Source organism: Corvus hawaiiensis, chromosome 21 (genome assembly GCF_020740725.1).
Source record: "Corvus hawaiiensis isolate bCorHaw1 chromosome 21, bCorHaw1.pri.cur, whole genome shotgun sequence".
Classification (NCBI taxonomy): Eukaryota; Metazoa; Chordata; class Aves; order Passeriformes; family Corvidae; genus Corvus; species Corvus hawaiiensis.
Window position 1 is genome coordinate 5,514,758 of NC_063233.1, and position 18,091 is coordinate 5,532,848.

The following is an 18,091-nucleotide window of genomic DNA, read 5'->3' on the forward strand; positions in this document are numbered from 1 at the left end:
TTGAACTGCAGAAGTTATATAACTGCCCTTATTGGGAGGATGTTTGTGTGGGAACAGCAAGAACAGTGAACCACAGCATTCTGTCACCTTCCTTTTATTGTCACATCTCCATCCAGCCCCCTTCAGTACAGGGGAGGAAGGGAAAGCATCTGCTTGCAAAGCCACATATTCCAAAGAAAATACTCCATTTCAGAAAACTAGTGGCAGGAGACTTCATACAAGTATAGGATAATAAGGCAGAGCTCAAATCTTTTTCCTGCACAGCACCATTTAGTTAAGAAAATCCATGGAATCACTAAGGAATTTCTACTGTATATCAAGTATTGCAAAGGCTTCTGAAAAGGTACAGCAAAAGTAGGCAGAAGATGCAGATTACAAACAACTCACAGAAAACAGAGGAGAGTTTATTACAGTGTCTTACAAGAGCTCTTCATCCTCTCCCTCACTCCTAAGAATTACTGTAGGAAGCTTGGGTTTGAAACCAACATGAAATGGAACAGCTTTTTACACTGCACTGCTCTCCATGAGGAGATGAACCCTCTTCCCTATGCTCAATAGGTGTTTCCATATTTCTTTTTTCCAGCAGTCTGTCATAACAGCTCGAGAGGCTGGGGAAGTGCTAAGCCACTCCTAGAAAAAATCTACTCTTTCAGCAGCCTTGGGGAAGAGAGGTGTGATCTCTCTTCTGGCTTTGTAAGTTCCCTTACAAGAGATAAAGATAAAATGAATGGTTTTACAAGATGTCAGTGATCAGTACCAGTTTTCAAACTGAAACACATGGTACCACCATGTCACGGGACCTGTCTGATGTCCTCTCTCATCCCAACAGAGCTGGTCTAAGTCAGATCAAATGTCCTTGTGAAAGCTGCAAGATGCCTCTTTATTATGATGCACCTTCAAAGCAGATCCAGTGCTCAGGTCCTTTAGATGTTACAGGATTGCTCATGTTATGCAAGTACTAAACAGTTCTTTAAAAATGTGTACCTATACTTGCTGTAACAACTGAAAACAGTTAATTTACTACCCATAGCTATTTAAACACAAATTTAAACAGCCTTTATTCCTGATCTCCTGGATCGGGATCACTTTCTACAGTTAACACTCTGGGTGTCCAACAGCAGCTCCCACTCCACACAAACACACAAACTCCTATAGCAACAGGCACACATGAAAACTTAAAAAAAAAAAACAAAACCAAGATGAACAGAAAAAAAACTCACTTCAAGCAGCTTTATAATGCAGGAGTCTGATTAAAGTGGAGATAGTAAAACAGGCAGCAAGACTGAGATGTGACAGTCATTTTACCTCTGCTCATGACTGCATCGAAGGCACACCGATGACCTTTGAGCCAGTTCAGAAGCTGTCCTTTATCTGTGAAAGTTCAAGTCAATTGTGCTTTGAATAAATACTTCTCTGTAGTTACACTTGAACTGCTGCATTATATACTAGAAATACAGAAAGTGTCCATGCACAGCCCTGAAGCACTTCGAGTATAGCCCTTGCCAGGTCAACTCATGGGTCACAGAGGTCGTAGGCATCACCAGCACACAGAGATGGCAGGCACACTCCCACACAGACACAGCATCCAGAGCGCCACTGGCCAGACGGAGAATCAGAATGGAAGAAGGATGGAAAGCAAAATTTGCTTGTAGGAGTTCAGCATTCAAGGTTATAGCTGCAGAACCCCAACCAAGCTACTGTGATAACTGGCAAGAGCCTCTGCTACTTGGAGCTCACGGATGGAGTCTAACAGGACTCTTCAAGGAATAATTCAGAGAGCAGCTGAGCTAGTTATTAGTCATTTGCCTTGTTGTTCATTTGTGGTTGTCACTGTGTTCATTCTTAAAAATCCCTCCCTTAAGCTTTACAGAAAAAAAAAAAAAATCCAGTGCTTAAGACAGAGACCAGCAACTGAATTTTGTAAGGCTTTGGGCTGACTCTTACTGGAACACAGCACTGCTTATAACCAACGGGCTTCCCAGTGCCCTCAGCACACTCAGTACAACAAAAGCTGTACAGATCACAGCAACCCTGAGGTAATAAAAGTATAAAGGAAGAGATGGAATAAATGTGAGATATGTATGATAATCTTGCCACCTAGAAGAGATTCTGAGAAGGACACTCTTGCTAATTACACAACAGGAGCAGCAGTGGAAAAAAAATAAGAGTCAGTATATTTGTGTTTTTCCTTTGTTTTACACACACACTCCCCTTAATTGGTATCAGTGCAGGCTTCCCTGCAGAACTGTCACTAGTGTTAAAAATCAGATATTTATAGTCTGTCTTTCTGTCTGTACAAAGTACAGTTGGAATTGATTTTGATCTCCCAGACTGACTGCAGAAAGGAAAGTCTTCCTCTCCCTTCTGTCTAGGTCACCCCATCCTAGTTCCCCTCCCTCCTAAGAAGTTTGTAAGAATTAAAAGCCCTAATTAAACATGATCAACTTGAGATTAGTTTTGTCATCTTCTTCCAAAAAAAAAAAACAAACCCAAACAAAAAAAAAAAAAGGCAAAAAAAACAAAACACACAATCAATGCCTCACCCACCCTATAAACAATAGTTCCATTTAAAAAAATAAATAAATAGTGTGTATATTTCATGCTGAAAAAAAAAGTCACAGAAAGGATTCATTTTTGGTTTTCCCTCCCCCGAACACGACACCAGGCATTTTCTCCCCCCTCCCCTGACGTAGACACGATGGTACATCCAACCATGTGCATCTGTGTTCAAAATGAGTTTCTACTCCTGCACGGTCCCACATGCATCAGGGAGCATCCAGCTTAGCTGCTAAAGCAGAGCAAAGGCTTTCAGGTTTTGGGTATGGTCCCTGCCTGTTCCTTTGGTCCGTCTGTTAAAAGGCTCCTTGCTGCTCCCAGGTCTCTGCTCTTGTCTGTCTCCGTTAAAACGCGCCCTGGTCCCCACGTTCCCGGTCACTGGAGCTTCGTACCCAGCTTGCGCTGTCTGTTCCTGCAAGGCAACACAGGCACAGGTGACACGGCAACCCCAACCCCATCCCAGGAGGCTGCAACAAACCAGGGGGGAAATACAGCAGGATTAAAGTAAGGCACACAAAACTGAAGTGCCTGTGCCATACCCACCAGGCAGATCAGCCCTTCCCACTCTCCACGCTTCCAGAACATCCACCCCATCTTCAGTGTACACAAGCTCACATGTGGACACAAGATTATAAACAACTGCTTGCAAAAACCACAGGCCAGGGAGCTGAAATGCTACTTAAATGAGATTAAATTCTTGGATCACTTCCTCTCCGCACTCACCTTTCAGGTGCAGCCATTAACAACTTGCTGTTTCTTTCCTCCAAGCTATTCTACCCACAGCAGCTGAAAATTATCAGCTACATATCAGAAAATTATTTAATAACTGCATCCAAAAGGTCAGAGCAGCAACCGCTCCTCCACTCCCAACAGAACTTACCTTGCTTCTGCTCTCGTGACTGTGTATTCAAACCACAGGATGTTAGGAATGAGGCTGGTATCTCGGATTAAAAAGAACTCTGAAATTGGCCTGAAAACAGACAATGTGGTGGAAAGGGGGAAATAATTAGACTTTCTCCACTGCAATTTTGATTTAAAAAAAAAAAAAAAAAAAGCACAAAACCTGCTCTAGTTAACAGTACTATTTTATCACTTCGGGCTGGGAAAAGGATTCTTTGTTATATTTAATCAAAAACTTATTCTTCTTTCCTTATACCATATTTCCAGACTATATTGCATGTAAATGGCTCTGCAATTTTACTAGGTCATTAGACATTCATTAAGAAAGATCTGCTGTTCATCTTGCAAAGCTCCTCCAGCACTCTGCCACACCTCACAGCTTTAGTAGGGCTTTACAAAATGTAGCAGTTGATCGAATTCCCTCTTCCCCACCCTTATCAAGGACACGTCATCCTTTGTATATATGCATGCACAAGAAAACATGGAGGAACAAAGTAGGTTACACAACAGCCAGTATGCAAAACTGGGACAGAGCCCAGGAATTCTCATTTCCAACATCCATAACAAACCTCCACAGAATAAAGAGATTTACCACGAAGCTATCCTCGGGAAGAGGGGAGTTAGGATCTCTTGTGTGAAGGCAAACCAGGCTATGGCCATGATGCTTCCTGCCACACCTCCATATAGGACTTGGCTCCAGGTGTGGTAAAGCAAATAAACCCTGCAGTGGAAGAGAAGAGTCACCAGACAGGCTTAAAACAACAGGAGGAAAGACTCAGGAGCTGAGGTGTCACGGGACCCACAGACGGTGTGAGCAAATTACCCTCCAGATGTTAAAAGTGGGTGTCTTTTTTCAGTAAAAAGCTGGCAAAAATAGTGGGGGGAAGAAACTGGGAAAAATTCTTCCCTGCTACAGCAGTTTCAACTTGGAGCTCTTCTAGTCTGAGCTTAACTCAATAACCCTCCACATTCTCCTTCATCCATCTTTGGATCAGCTGAAGAACTAATACTGTTAGTTCCCACAAGAGACTTTTTCCAAAGGCCGTAACAGGACGAGTCCCCTCCAGGCCACCAAAGCTGGGGCTTAAAGGCTTTTAAGAACATGGACAGCATTTTTTTTTGTGTGATTTTGCTGCTCTCCAATGTGACAGGCACAGAGGCTGCATGACCAGTGTGCTCACTGTGACTGCAGCCACTCAGAGCTGCACTGTTGGCCTGTTATATGTGTGCACAAGCTACGATCAAAATTCTTTTCGCCCATATATCATTCTGATCATCTTATCTGACCCTCTGTCTAACACAGGCCACTTGATTTCCTCTAATTTTGTTTTAATTAGACCATATACCTCTGACAAATTTGTCCTGTCAGAATTTTAAAATAATTAGTAGCAAGTAATCAGCTGTAGTGCACAGTCAACTGTGCCAACAGGTAATTACTTTCCTGTGGAAAATGTGACCCTATTTCTAGCTCGAATTTGTCTGTTTTTCCAATCACTGGAGCTCACTTTACATTTAATCTACTAAAGAGAAAAAAAATGCATGATCAAAGTTCCATTTTCTTTATTCATCTTAATACAACTAAACCTTGCAAGCCAAACAGCTATAAATGTTTTGATTAACTAATGCTCAAGCAAAACAATGGGACTGATCAACTGTAGCGATCCACATGCCGCAGATGCTGGTGTGCCAAGGCACGGGGCAATGCTTCCATGATCAGTGCTGGAAAGGGCGAGGCAGCAAGGCTGGAGCATGGCAGTGGAGCCCATGGGGAACTGGCACAAGCTCAGCTGGTTTGGGGTTTTACAAATGCTTCTGTGAAGCACCACACACGTAGCACCTTTGTTTATTGGGTCTCATGGCAATGCTTCTACAAAGCTCTGACTCGTACAGCCCAGCGGAGAATCAGGTGGGAAAGGCAGGATAAAGAATGCCAGGGTGGCTGGCTGGGACAGGCCACGGGGCTGTATGAGAGCAGAAGACAAACAGTTGCTCCATACCTACTATATGAGACTAGCAAAGCCACTGTGACGAGGCAGATGGACAGCACATGTCGCCATAGTAAATCCAGAAACCTCGCATTGTTTGTTTGGTGCATTCTGAAAGAGATGGAGAGCCATTAGCACAGGGCAGGGAACTGAAAAGTCCTGACCTCTCTCTCCCTCTGAAACCCTAGGAAAGCTCTACTCCAGTGGGGTCACGGGCAGCTCAATCCCATCCCAGCAGCAATCTGTCCCACTGGCAGCAGTTAAAGAGCAGCCAGGACACCACACATGTGTCTCTCCAGCTGTGAACAGGGATTGCTGTGATGGAAGGCAGGATGCTCACACTGATGTGAGAGGCATGTGCTGAGCATATGCAACAGGGAGCCAAGACATCAGAGTCCCTCCATCGCCCACAGAGCCAGGAGGAACTGTGAGTTTTGTCTTACTCCACACATACAGCCACAAGACAAAGCCATGCCCCAGCAAGAATTTTGTTAAAGTACAGCAGGTAAACCCAGTCCTTGGTAAGGGAGGTGAACTAAAAAGTCATGCAAGTGGACAGCTGGTATTACCCAACAGACTGTAGATAACCCCACTGAAACTGAGAAAAAATGAGAAAGGAGCTCTTCATTTCTCCTCCCTATCCCCCACCTCTTCCCTCACACTGGGGCAACATCACAGCTTAGAAAAAGAAAATTGGGAGACCTTTACTCTGACAGGTAAAAGGAAGCCCACTCACACACTCCAGTTTTCAGCCATGGTAACTCCAGCCCTACATTCAGATTGAGACAGACATGCTCCAATCCCACCCAAGCCACAATAAATTGTGCAGGTCCTCAGATTTAATTCCATTATCCCACTCAAGTGGCACCCAGCAAGGGAGCCACCCATTTCAGGTGTTTCAACATATTAACAGCCATAACCTGACCTGGAATTTTTACCTTAAATAAAGGAACAGAAAGGAATAGACAGAGAAAAACCACATGAATTGGGAGTGGCTGGACGGCATCCCATATTTTGTGGTCACTGTTGAATGGGCTTCTGGGAAGAGAAGAAGAAAGAATATGATCAAGGTATAGTCAGCAGATGGAACATTCCAGATGTGAAGCCAGACCACGCTGCTGGAGCACGCACAGAGTTCACAGGACGCGTCCCTGCTCAGGTGGCTCTGCCAGCCTTTTTACACCCAAACATCCACAGTCAACATGAGGCAAAGGGGGAAAACCCCTCTAACCCCCCACAGTCAGCATTCCACCCAAAACTCCCCTGACACCACCACACTCATGGTCCATACCCTACCTTCGCATGGCCGAGGCTCCCGGATTACATTTTTTATTAACCAGTTCACTCCCTCGTTGAACACCAGCCCTCCCAAGAAAGAGATCTGTGAAGGCAAGACAGCTGTGTCACCCCCTCTAAAAGATCCATCTACTTACCAGGCTCTCTCTCTCTGTTGACAAAACCCCAAACATTATGTTTCTAATTTTCTTTTTTCACTACTAGAGTTAAAACCAACGGCTTCCAAATTCTATACCTGAGGAAGGAAAGCATTTCTTTTCAGCTCACTTTCTATTTGGCAACACATTGTGTATATGCAGCTTTTCAGCAGCTGATACACAGAAAGACAAAAATGACACAGTAGGGCACTTCTGCCAGCACCTTGCACCAGCAAGTGCAGAAAGTGACCTTTTTAATAGGGCAGGTTTTCGGGAATTGGCTTTTCCCAATGACCAACAGGGGGAGTGCAGACACTGCTATTTGGGTAAATAGTTTAAAACAAAGGTGACTTTTTAGGCTTTCTGGCTTTTCCCTCTATGAGTATTTTCATCTTGAAGCTGCTGTCTTCAGTCTAAGATGAATTCACGTTCTGAGCTAAGCCAGACCTGGCAGCACTTATTTTTACTCTTCAACTCCACAGTTCATACACCTCCCCTAAATTAGTCCTGCTGCTGTGATCAAATTCCCAGCTGGTGATGACACTCTGCCTCCTTAACACTCAGTCCCATTCCACGTGATGAAGCAAATTTTCACTCCACATCCTGAGCCACAGATCAGGCTGCTGCAAGTCAGCCAGTATCTCTCTCCAGCCCAGTGGTGATCTCCCACATGAAGATCTGGGAATCAATCTCAACACTTGTCTCATTACCAACACCAAACAAGTTCCTGTATTCAGAAACCTATAAACCCGTGCAATAGTTACTCTGGCTTGGTCTCTCTTTTGGGCCAACACAAAACCTTTGAGTTACCAAAAGCAAACAGCTGCCTTTCCTAGTTAAAAGCCCTATTCCCAGGTCCCTTGGGCCACTGCTTCCCAGGACCCTGTGGCCCTACATTTGAAATGTGCTGTCAAAATCCTTTCAGTGGCTCCTGTTTTATCTGTTTACTGAGGGCAAATGTTACTAGAGGTTTATACGACCTATAGGGAGTTGATCCATGACACTGATTCCCAACTACCTGGCAGAGCAGATAGAAAGCATTATAAGAATTTGGACAGAAATAAGTCTCTTCTGCCCCTGGTATTCAACTCACATTTGAAAAGCAGCCCTTAAAGACAGATACACTCCCTTGGAAAGCTGTAGGTTTTATTTTTTAACCCCTTTTCTGCCTCAGGAGTTCAAAGAAAGTGCATCCTCCTGTGTTACACACATCATTTCCTGCATATGCTGCCCAGTGCTATGATCCTCCTGGATCTTGGGAGTGTTCCCTACTCTGCAACAGCATTCTGTACTTCCTCAGACATCTCCCTTGATGGTTCTGGACAGATAATGTCCAAAACGCAGCACAGAGTAACAGAGAAGTCGGCAAAGGCTGAGCAGCCTTTTAACCTCGTACAGGTGCTAAGTGTCTCCTGCTGTTCCCTGACAGGAAGATGCCTTTCCTAAGCTTGCTCCTTATAGAGAGAAAAAGAAGTGTGAATACAGGAGCCCCAGGTGACAAAGGAAAAGAATTTTGTCATAAGGAGAGGCTGGGAAGGGAGAGAAGGACTCACCGTGTGAAGCTCTCTCTTGAATATGATGAGTGTTACAAAGCCAACAATAATGAATATTGGACCAAGACTCAAATAAGCTAAAAGCTGGCCAGAGAAATCACCTGGGGAAACAAACAAGAGAAACCAATCAGTTTGAACTTCACAGGTACTTGCCTGCCACCACAGCGTGGGTCAGTCAGAGACCTGGAGCACAGAGCAGAGGGGCAAACTCAGCACTGCAGCCAAGTCCCCCTGTTCCAGTGACAGAGGAGCCGAGGCAGGGAGACAGCAGTGCTTCCAAGCGGGTTCAAAATCAGGGATGAAAGGAGCCTGGAATCGTTCAGCAGAGATTACTGCCACCCAATTTACAACAATAACCATGGGTGTGGGCCCAGAGCCACTTTAATCCAACATAAGCACAGGCTGCTGTAAAAGAGGCAGCATCTTTCCCTTCCCCTCGTTCCTATTTCCTCTCTGTGCCATCAAACAATCCCCAAACAAATCCTTTCCCACTCCCTCACTAAAATGGGTTAGTTTTCAGCTGGATCAGCTTCCTAATCTGTCTCACCATGTGTCTGCACGAACACTAGCATTAACAAAATGGGAAGGAAATAAATAGCTAAACATAGCAGGCGATGTCAGGGAAATAAAGGAGGCTCTGCATTTTTAACCAGTAGCCCACTTGTAGCACACAGAAGGGGATTTGGGCCTCCAACCCAAATAATTAACAGTCTAGTTATCCCCCAGCGAGAATCAGGCAGTAGCAATGGGACCTCAGAGAGGTCACAAGGTCCCTCAAAACCTTTATCCTGAACTACAACAGACACAGAAGTGAGCAGCAACAATAAGGAGCAGCTGTGCATTTTGATCCAAGTTTCTCTTGCCTCTATTCCCAGAAAAGAGACACATACAGAAGTATTTGGAGAAAAGATGTCAGCACAGATTCCAAGGAAACAAAAAATTATCAGAGTAATTTTGCTCCAAGATCACCAATTCATATCAGAAGAGCAAGAACTGTCTGCCAGAGACTCTTTAAATACAGAAGTCCCCACAAACTCGCTGTATGAACCCAGGAGCAACAGAAGAGATGGGTAGTTTTTGTATTGGTTCTCAGAGACCAGACTCTCTCCATCCCATCACTGAGCACAAAAGGATCAGCCCCCACATAAATTTGTCCTCCTTCCCTCCTCTCAAAAGGAAACAGGATGCCTCTGCAAGGCTGAGCACTGGACTCATTCCTAGATCAATTCCACTGCAAGATACTGAGTCTCCCCAGCCCACACACCCACATTTCAAAGCAGCACTTGGTGAAAAGGACTTTAACCTCAGCCTCTGAGTGCTGGAACTGATGAAAAAGAAGTTATTGCCCCTTTACAACAAAGTTCATGCTGCTGTTGTTATTGCCACATAGTTGGGGTTACATCAGGCATAGTGCATGGAAGCCTCTGGAATTCCAAACTCTGAGTTAAATTTGGGAACCAGCAACATCATCAGCAAGGATTATTAGCAGGAGTTAGGTGAAATGAGAAGATTTGGAGGACAAAACCCCCAAGTACACTGGGTTTCCACTGAAGTGAGGTTCTACTTTGGTTTTAACTTGAAAAGCGTTGAAATACTCCGAATTTGAAACTTTTCTTGCTCCATATGGCAGGTTTGTCTTGCATCAGGTGTGTTCCAAATGCTATCAAAGCAATGGATTATGGTAACATAAAGGGGAAGTAAGTAACAGTACCAGTTACCTGGCAATAGAGAGTCAAGCCCCTTATGGTTTTACATAAATCACAAACTCTCAACAAAATGAATTTTGTCATCAATGATGAGGGAATTCATGAGACAAGCCACCTTGTCAAGAGACAATTAAACTATCCTGAAAGCCTTAGGAATACTTTCCAATAGTCTCAATTCCAGCATTACCAAATGAAGAGAGCTCATCATCAAGAGATCACCATGTTTCAGATCATTCACTCTGTTAATCCACGGTACATAAAGGCTTAGCGCTTCCAGACGAAAAGCCATAATTTTGTCAAGCAGAAACCAAACCAGATTATTTATCTTCTCAGGGGGTTCTATTTCTTGTGCAGATGGTGAAAAGGTACTTAAGCAAGTAGTCTTTTAATTTAAATAGGATCAGCAGTAGCAAACTCAAAATCCTCTGTTATGTTACGTGATAACATTCCAAATCAATCAAATCACTCCGACTTCACAGGCACACAACCCACACCTGAGTGGGGAACCAGACACCATCACTCCCAGATGTGCCTACAGGCACCGAGCCCTTTACTCAATCTTAACATAAAAGCTCCTCAAATATTTTAGCTGTCCATTTAAAACAGAGCAGATATCCCTAATAATACTTCATGTTCCCGTGGCTAATGGCAATTAAACAGAGTCACATTCTGAAGCCACTTTTTCTACGGGAGGAGGCAAATAAACAGCTGGGCACTAGCTGAAGGCAGCACTGGAGCTGCCCCAGGAACACACTAATGCCATCACAAACAGACCCGCTGGATCAGCAGCTCAAGGCAGAGCTGCAGTGACTAAAGCAGCCCTGAAAGGACTGGAAATCCCCAGTGGAGGAGGCAAAGTGAGCTCTGAGAGAAAAGGCCAGCGCTGCTCAGCGCGCAGTGCTCCAGGGGCCTTGGAGCGTGATTACTTCTGTCACTCCTGTCTCCTCTCACGCTCCAGTGCACTCCGAGACTTATTCCCAGGGAAAGGAGACGTGCAGGAGAGCCACAGTTGAAAGTCCAGCCAGATCTAGCAAGCAGCACCCGTCCCTTTTTTTAAAAAAATTAATTTTCCTTTAATTTACTAAAGTTGGGAATTTTAAAGCAGTTCCTCCGACCAGTAGGAAGAGAGACAAAAATCTCTGCAAAAATGCAAAAGGAGACTCTACTTAATATACATCTTGGGTTTCATTTAGTTTTAAATTTTGCTTTTTGGAAGTCCAGCTTTCCCTGGACATTATTTGGAGCTCAAAAAGCAAAAATAAAGGATGCAGCTACCTCATTTTTGGGCAGCCAAGAGATAAGTACGTGCAGCACTATACATAGCTCAGACACACACTATTTTTTTCAGCCTTCATTCAGCATCTACTTCTGCTCCAATTCAACATTTTACCCAGCATCCTGTCAGTGGAAATATCTGAGCTTCACCACATCTACTTAACCTGTATAGGATGTAAAAATGTGAATCAACAGCCCCCAACCACATCCTACCACAAGACTGAGCTTTGCCACCGCCACTTCCTATTGAAGGATCTATTTGTGGCACTGCCACTGGTTGTGTGTTCTTGGCTAAGTCCATGTGTGCAATTTGAACAGACAACATGCAGTGTACGTGTGTCATGGGCATATTCATCACTAAACATTCATGATATAAAAGAGTCATTTCCTCTGCTTGTGCATATCTCCATAACACGAGCTGTGGGACAGCAAAAATATCTGCAGGAGGCTTTAAATTATGGCATAAAGGCAGGAATCAGACATAACTTTTGCAGGGAGATTAAACATAAACCCTGCATTAAAGCAGCCAAACAAGAGTGGGATCTGCTTCTTCCAAGAGATATTGCTTAGCTCTTGGAATGAGCCCTGACTTGTGAGTTCCCACTGCACAAAATCACAGGAGGGTTATCAGAACAAACATTCCTATAGGAGCTGCATGTGCTGACACTGAACGGCAACAAGAACTGCCGAGCCAAAACACAGACACAGCACCAGCACCTTTGAACCTCTTCACCCACAGAATGATTCTGCACACATGTCCCTCCAACTCTGCCTGGCTGTAGGAAACATCCTGGAGAAACTGGGAAAATGGGAATATTTTCTGTCATTTTGCAGAGAAAAGGTCAGGCACACCAGGTTTCTCCTTAAAGAATTTGTCCCGTGTGAGGAGGTCCAGAAAGTCTCAGAGCTCTAAGAATCCCAGCTGCACCAAAGAGAGGAAGTTTTCTTTCTTTTCTCCAAATAATAATAAAAAACCCAAACAAACCAGGAACTCAGTGTTTCTCCAGTGAAACTCACCCTACAGACAGGAAGTCCCTGAAGACGAGTTTTAAGTCTGCAGCACAAAGTCATCCCATGCAAAGCAATGCATACGGGAAAAAACAACCCTAATTATACTCATGACATGACAGGATTTAGTTCAGTTGTTATCAAACAAAAACCCTCACACTTAGTGTGTGCCAATACCTTCAGAGGAGCATCCAGTGCTCTGCAGCAGTCAAAAAGGCAAGAAGAACATTTTAAAAAGCTCAACAGAAGATACTGTTACAGCACTACAAAAATTTATTATGCAATTCTGGTGTCACCAGCTAAAATGGGAGAGTACACACAGAAAAGGCAAATAGAATGGGGACAAAGATAAGTATGTGACAGTAGCCATTCAGAAAACATCAAATAAATCAGATTTTCAGCTGAAAAAGGAAAACAGATGATACAACAGTTCTATAAAGTCATGAATTATATGGAGAAATTGACAGCAAACAATTGCTGCCTCTCACTGCACATGAGAGAGTGTTTGATGAAACTACTGAGCAGTAGACTTAAAAACAGAAAAGAAACAACAACCACATTAAGCTACAAAGCCCAGTGCCAAAGATACTGTGAGATCCAAAGCGGAAATGGATTCAAAGAGCAATTAGACATACAGCTTTTATACATCCATCAAAGGACTTAACAGTCCTGATGCAATCACCAGCTCATTACTGGAAGGACATAGGGAAGAAGGATTATTCCTGCCTACCTGCCAGCAACCTGACACTATGCCAGATCATTCCTTGGTCTCACCAAAGCAGAACTGCTAATATGAAATGCTCCAGGATCAAAAAATTCTGAAAGCACCATCAGGATGATATTTTTACAGGCTGTCCTCTGCAGAAGCGTGCTTCAGCACACCCAGGCAGCACTGCCATGGCTGGTTTTTTTTCTCCCTATGTTTAAGCCTAGCATTCCCTGTGGGTAGTATTTCAGTCAGGTCTCCAAGATTCCATTCCTCAGACCAGTCTGCAGTTGATTACCACAGTGTTCATCTGCTGTTTCTCATTTATTTGCTCTAAGTGGACATCACAGAAAGCCCAGGAGAGCTGTGCAGCCACACAAGCAACTACAGATGGATTTGATGTACCACTATTGATAAGGAAACATTAGATCAGGACAGGGAGCACCCTTCTGGAGACACCTCTCCCTTTCACAATTAGAAGAAGAAGCCCAAATCCAGGCTTTGTCTGCCAGGCATAAATCAGCAGTGACAGCTTTTGACCCGGTCCCAGAGAGTGGGACTGTCACCCGTGGCAGATGAAAGCTGGGGTGGCAGCAGTTCTGCACTGGAAATCTTTAAAGATGTGAGATTTCCAGAGGCAGTTGCCACAGTGGCTCAGCAGCCTCTGGGATCAGCCAAGAGACGAAGCTGTTTGCCACGGAGCAGTGCATGACATGCCAAGACAGCTTAATAATTGATGTTGGTAAAAGCAGGATCTATTTCTCATTCCGACCCCTCTCAGCAGCACAAGGCTGCATTAACTCCACTGTGCTGAGCACACTGCCAACATCACTACTTTATAAATATACATTATCTAGAAGCTTTATGGACCTGGACTTTAGATGTGCACAGGCTGAACGTAAACAGCTTTCTAAATAAAGTTAAGAGCACTTTCCCCAAATCCAGGTAAAAGCATCAGACCTACTATCTTACTGCAAGTCGGTTTTTTAAACCAAAATGTTGTCTACCTTGACTTAGTAAAGCCTTTGACACCGCTTCCCACAGCACTCTCCTGGAGAGCACCCATGGCTTTGATGGATGCTCTGTTTTTGGGGTAAAAAACCTGTACAGGCCGAGATTGGCAGGGGATGGAGCTAAATCCAGCTGCAGCTGGGCACCAGAGGTGTTCCCCAAGGCTCAGTTCTGGGGCAGGTTCTGTTTCATATCTTTATTAATGATCTGGACAAGGAGATCGAGTGCACTTTCAGACAGTTCACCGATGACACCATCAGCAGCTGGACACTGCTAAGGCCCCACCTCAAATCTGGGGTCAGTTTTGTGCCCCTCACAACAAGAGGGACATTGAGGGGCTGGAGCATATCCAGAGAAGGGAACGAAGCTGGGGAAGGGTCTGGAGCATCCAAAGTGGCTGAAGGAGCTGGAGGGGCTCAGCCCAGAGCAAAAAGGACACTCGGGGGGACCTTCTGGCTCTGCACAACTCCCGGACAGGAGTGTACAGCCAGAGGCAGGTCAGGCTCTGCTCCCAGGAAACAGGGACAGGAGGAGAGGAAACAGTCACAAGTTTTACCAGGGGACATCTAACTTGGATATTAGGAAAAGCTTCTTCACAGAAAAGTGCTGTCCAGCCCTGGCACAGGGCTGCCCAGGGCAGTGGTGGACTCCCCATGCCTGGAGGGACTTAAAAGCTGTGTAAATGTGGCACTTGAAGACGTGGTTTAGTGGTGGCCTTGGCAGTGCTGGGGGAACAGCTGGACTCTGTGATGTCAGGGGCTTCTCCAACCTAAATGAGTCTATGAAAATAAATTAACAAACTCATACCTCTGGCTGTTTTACTGTTTTAGTCCTTTATCTCCACTTTAAAGGCTTTAATAAATAGATGTTTTATCCAAGATAAACACAGTGCCCATCCCCTCCATATACAACCCTAAGCTGGGTAGTGATTTACCCCTCCACACAATCATCTCCTCCCTTTGCCTGTTTAAGGGCTCTCAACACAGAGAGAAAATAATCGGGTTATGTCACATTGTTCAAGATCTGACAGATAACCCTTGTGCAGCAATTTCCACCACCATTTCCCAAACCAATCCAACAACTGGAGCACAGGACGCTCTGTGTATACTGCCAGGTTCAGATAAAGAGATAAGATACAAAAATGAATATATCAGTACTACTGGCAAGATTATTCCCCATCTCTCCCAAACTGTCACATTAATATATTTGAGAAGGGGAATGGCAGAAGAGCTTACCGTGTGGAGGAAAATGCAAGACAGAAAAGGAAATGCCAGTATTTCACATAAAGCATCACAGAAAACCATGAAACAGCCATAAGGGGGAGGGCCAAGAAATAACATACCTCCAGTGCCAGATATTTTTTCAGTGTTGTCACATTTCAAGTCTCCTAGCTAAATGGGCACTTTCAATCCAGAAGATCCCTAAGCACTTTAAAAGCTTTAGGAATTGCACTACTGAGAGGAGCTTTCATCAGGAACTAAAATCCAGCTATTGAAACAGGACATACAGCAACACTTCATGGCAAATAGGGGGCTTGCTAGGAGAACTGGAAATATTGAGAATAGTGTTTAGACAAGATTTGGATTTTGCGCAAATGGTTAATACTAACACTCCGACACTTCATTTTTCTATTATCTCTGATTATAACAAGCACCCAAACCCAGTACAGCACAAAACACCCAGAGGAGCTCCAAAGGACCACAGATACTGATGGGACACAGTTTAGACATCTGCCAGCTGAACACAGACCCATTTGCTCTCGAACACTGGCAGATCCAGGAATTCATTCCACCTGGGTCGGGCTGCTGGTGGTGTGCAGGACTTTTGTGGATCATATCCGTCCCAGCTGGAACAGCCCATCCTGCACTCAGGCACCTATTGCTTCTCAACGCTGCCAGGACCCAAACCCACCTTGCCAAGAGCTGAGCCACGAAACACCCCGCGACTGGAGTCCTCGGGGCATTTCCCTCGGCGCTGACTGACCAAAGTGCTCCCAGAAAAGCCACTAGACCCGCCTGAGACAGGGACACCCTGCCACCTCCACTCCCAGCACAGTCACCGAACTCCCGTGGCAGCCGAGCGCACCCCGGGGACATGGCCACCCTGCCACATCCCCGCTCCCTGGGGTGCCACGAGGGGCCCCAGAGTCCGCCGGCACGGTGACACGCCAAGCCAGACCCCCAGCACACGGAGCAGGGAGGTGACACCAACCCCAGCACGCTGCTGGGGAAGCGGCGGGGAGCTGCACACCGTGGGTGGGACCCACGCCTCGAGGCCGGCGGCGACCACACATGGCCAGAGGGCTGCAGGGGAGGCGAGGCTGCGGTGTGGAGCGGGCAGGGCGGCAATGGAGGGCCGGGCGACCCCGGGACCCCCGGGAAGGACCCGCTCCCCTCCCCATTCCCGGACCCCTTCCCCGTCCCCCCCCCCCCGCAGCACCCTAACCCGGAGCCCCCACCGCGCATGCGCAGCGCCGCTCCCGCCGCGGCTCAATATCTGGCAGAGCGCCTCACCGCCCCCAGCACGCACGCGCGCCCCGCCGCCTCAGCACTGCTGCTCAATGGCTCACTATTTGGCAGCCGCCAGCCCGGCCCTCGGCGGCGCCGCAGGGCGGCGGGAAGGGCCCCGCGACGGGCGGAGGCGCGGCGGGGAGACCCGGCGGCGGCGAAGTGGAGAGTTACCTGCGGGATACTCGACGTGAGTGAGGGAGACCGGCCGCCACGGCGCGGGCAGCGAGCACTCCCCGACTGCGGCCATCTTACCCGGATACCGGGCCGGGCCGCTACGGCCAATCGGGACGCTCTCGAGGGGCGGTGCGGCCAATGGGCGGGGGCGCGGGGAGCGGCGGGCCAATGGTAGCGCGCGGCAGGTGAGGCGCCGCGCGGCCCAGCACCGCCCAATTAAACATCCAGCCCGGGGAGCGCCTCAGCCAATCGGCTGCCGGCACCGCGGCCCGGTAGTGGGTGGGCACAGAGAGCGGCACAGCCAGTCGGAGGAAAGGCGGGCGGCAAGACGTTTCATCATTGGCCAGAGGTGCCGTGCGGGTGGGCCAATCAGCAGCTCGCCCTGGCGCCAGTTCTCAGCCAATCAGCGACGGCGCTGGCGCGGCGGGCGCGGGGCGGTGAGGCGGGGGCTCGGCGGGAAAATGGCCGGGCTGGGCTCCCCTCAGACCCCCGGCGAGAACGGCCCAAGCTCCCCTCACATCCTTACGCCCCGGCGCGACCTGCTCCAGGTTCCCCTCACACCCCGGCGGGAACAGCCCAGGCTTCCCTCACATCCTCACACCCCGCTGGGGACAGCCCGCGGGTTCCCGCTGTGGTGCTGCCCTCACACCCCCCAGCCGCCCTAGTAGCTGTTGAAAAAAAAAAAAAAAAAAAAAAAAAAAAAACACCGAAATCCATAAAAATATGTAATATGTGCATTTAAATGAGAATCGTTCATTTCAAAAGGGTGTTACTACATTCAGCTCTATATCACAGCATCACTGCACTAGCCCGCGCACATTTCTATTTGCCCCACACAGGAGTGATTCACTGATAACATCCAAGACCCGTTGAAAATGCACATTTGGATTTTTTTAAATAACACTTAGGAACCACCTCTGTAAAGGACGAGCAGCTCCCGTGTGGACATGCATACGTGAAAATAAAAGCCTGGAATAAAGTAATCGAATCTCGGAATGGTTTGTTTGAGAAGGGACTTCAAAGGTCATCTCGTTCCACCCCCTGCCATGGGCAGGGACACCTTCCACTGTCCCAGGTTGCTCCAAGCCCCGCCCAACCTGGCCTTGGACACTTCCAGGGATGGGGCAGCCACAGCTCCTCTGAGCAGCCTGTGCCAGGGCCTCACCACCCTCACAGGGAACAATTTCTTCCTTAAGTCCTGGCAGAAAATCCTGTAAAGATTCTGCAAATGCCAGGCAACACCTGGTCCAGGTGATACTTTTTTTTCACCCCCA

The 18,091-nt window shown here is 46.7% G+C and overlaps 1 protein-coding gene across 1 annotated transcript; it reads right to left on the minus strand.

The window, feature by feature from the left end:
- Positions 1-78: 78 nt before the first annotated feature.
- Positions 79-16,933, minus strand: DOLPP1 (dolichyldiphosphatase 1). The gene is made up of 8 exons (XM_048325270.1): positions 16,815-16,933; positions 8,428-8,528; positions 6,738-6,822; positions 6,380-6,479; positions 5,454-5,552; positions 4,049-4,177; positions 3,437-3,526; positions 79-2,968 (listed from the first exon to the last, which is right to left on the minus strand). Exons 1-8 carry the CDS (start codon positions 16,888-16,890, stop codon positions 2,932-2,934), a joined length of 717 nt encoding a protein of 238 aa, XP_048181227.1. The 5' UTR covers positions 16,891-16,933; the 3' UTR covers positions 79-2,931.
- Between the last annotated feature and the right edge of the window lie 1,158 nt (positions 16,934-18,091).

Coding starts and splice junctions, on each gene's coding strand:
- DOLPP1 (XM_048325270.1), bottom strand. CDS start 16,890: ATGGCCGCAGTCGGGGAGTGCTCGCTGCCCGCGCCGTGGCGGCCGGTC. Junction 8,529..16,814: donor TCACGTCGAGTATCCCGCAG/GTAACTCTCCAC, acceptor TTGTTTCCCCAG/GTGATTTCTCTGGCCAGCTT. Junction 3,527..4,048: donor TTCCCGAGGATAGCTTCGTG/GTAAATCTCTTT, acceptor GTCTGTTTTCAG/GCCAATTTCAGAGTTCTTTT.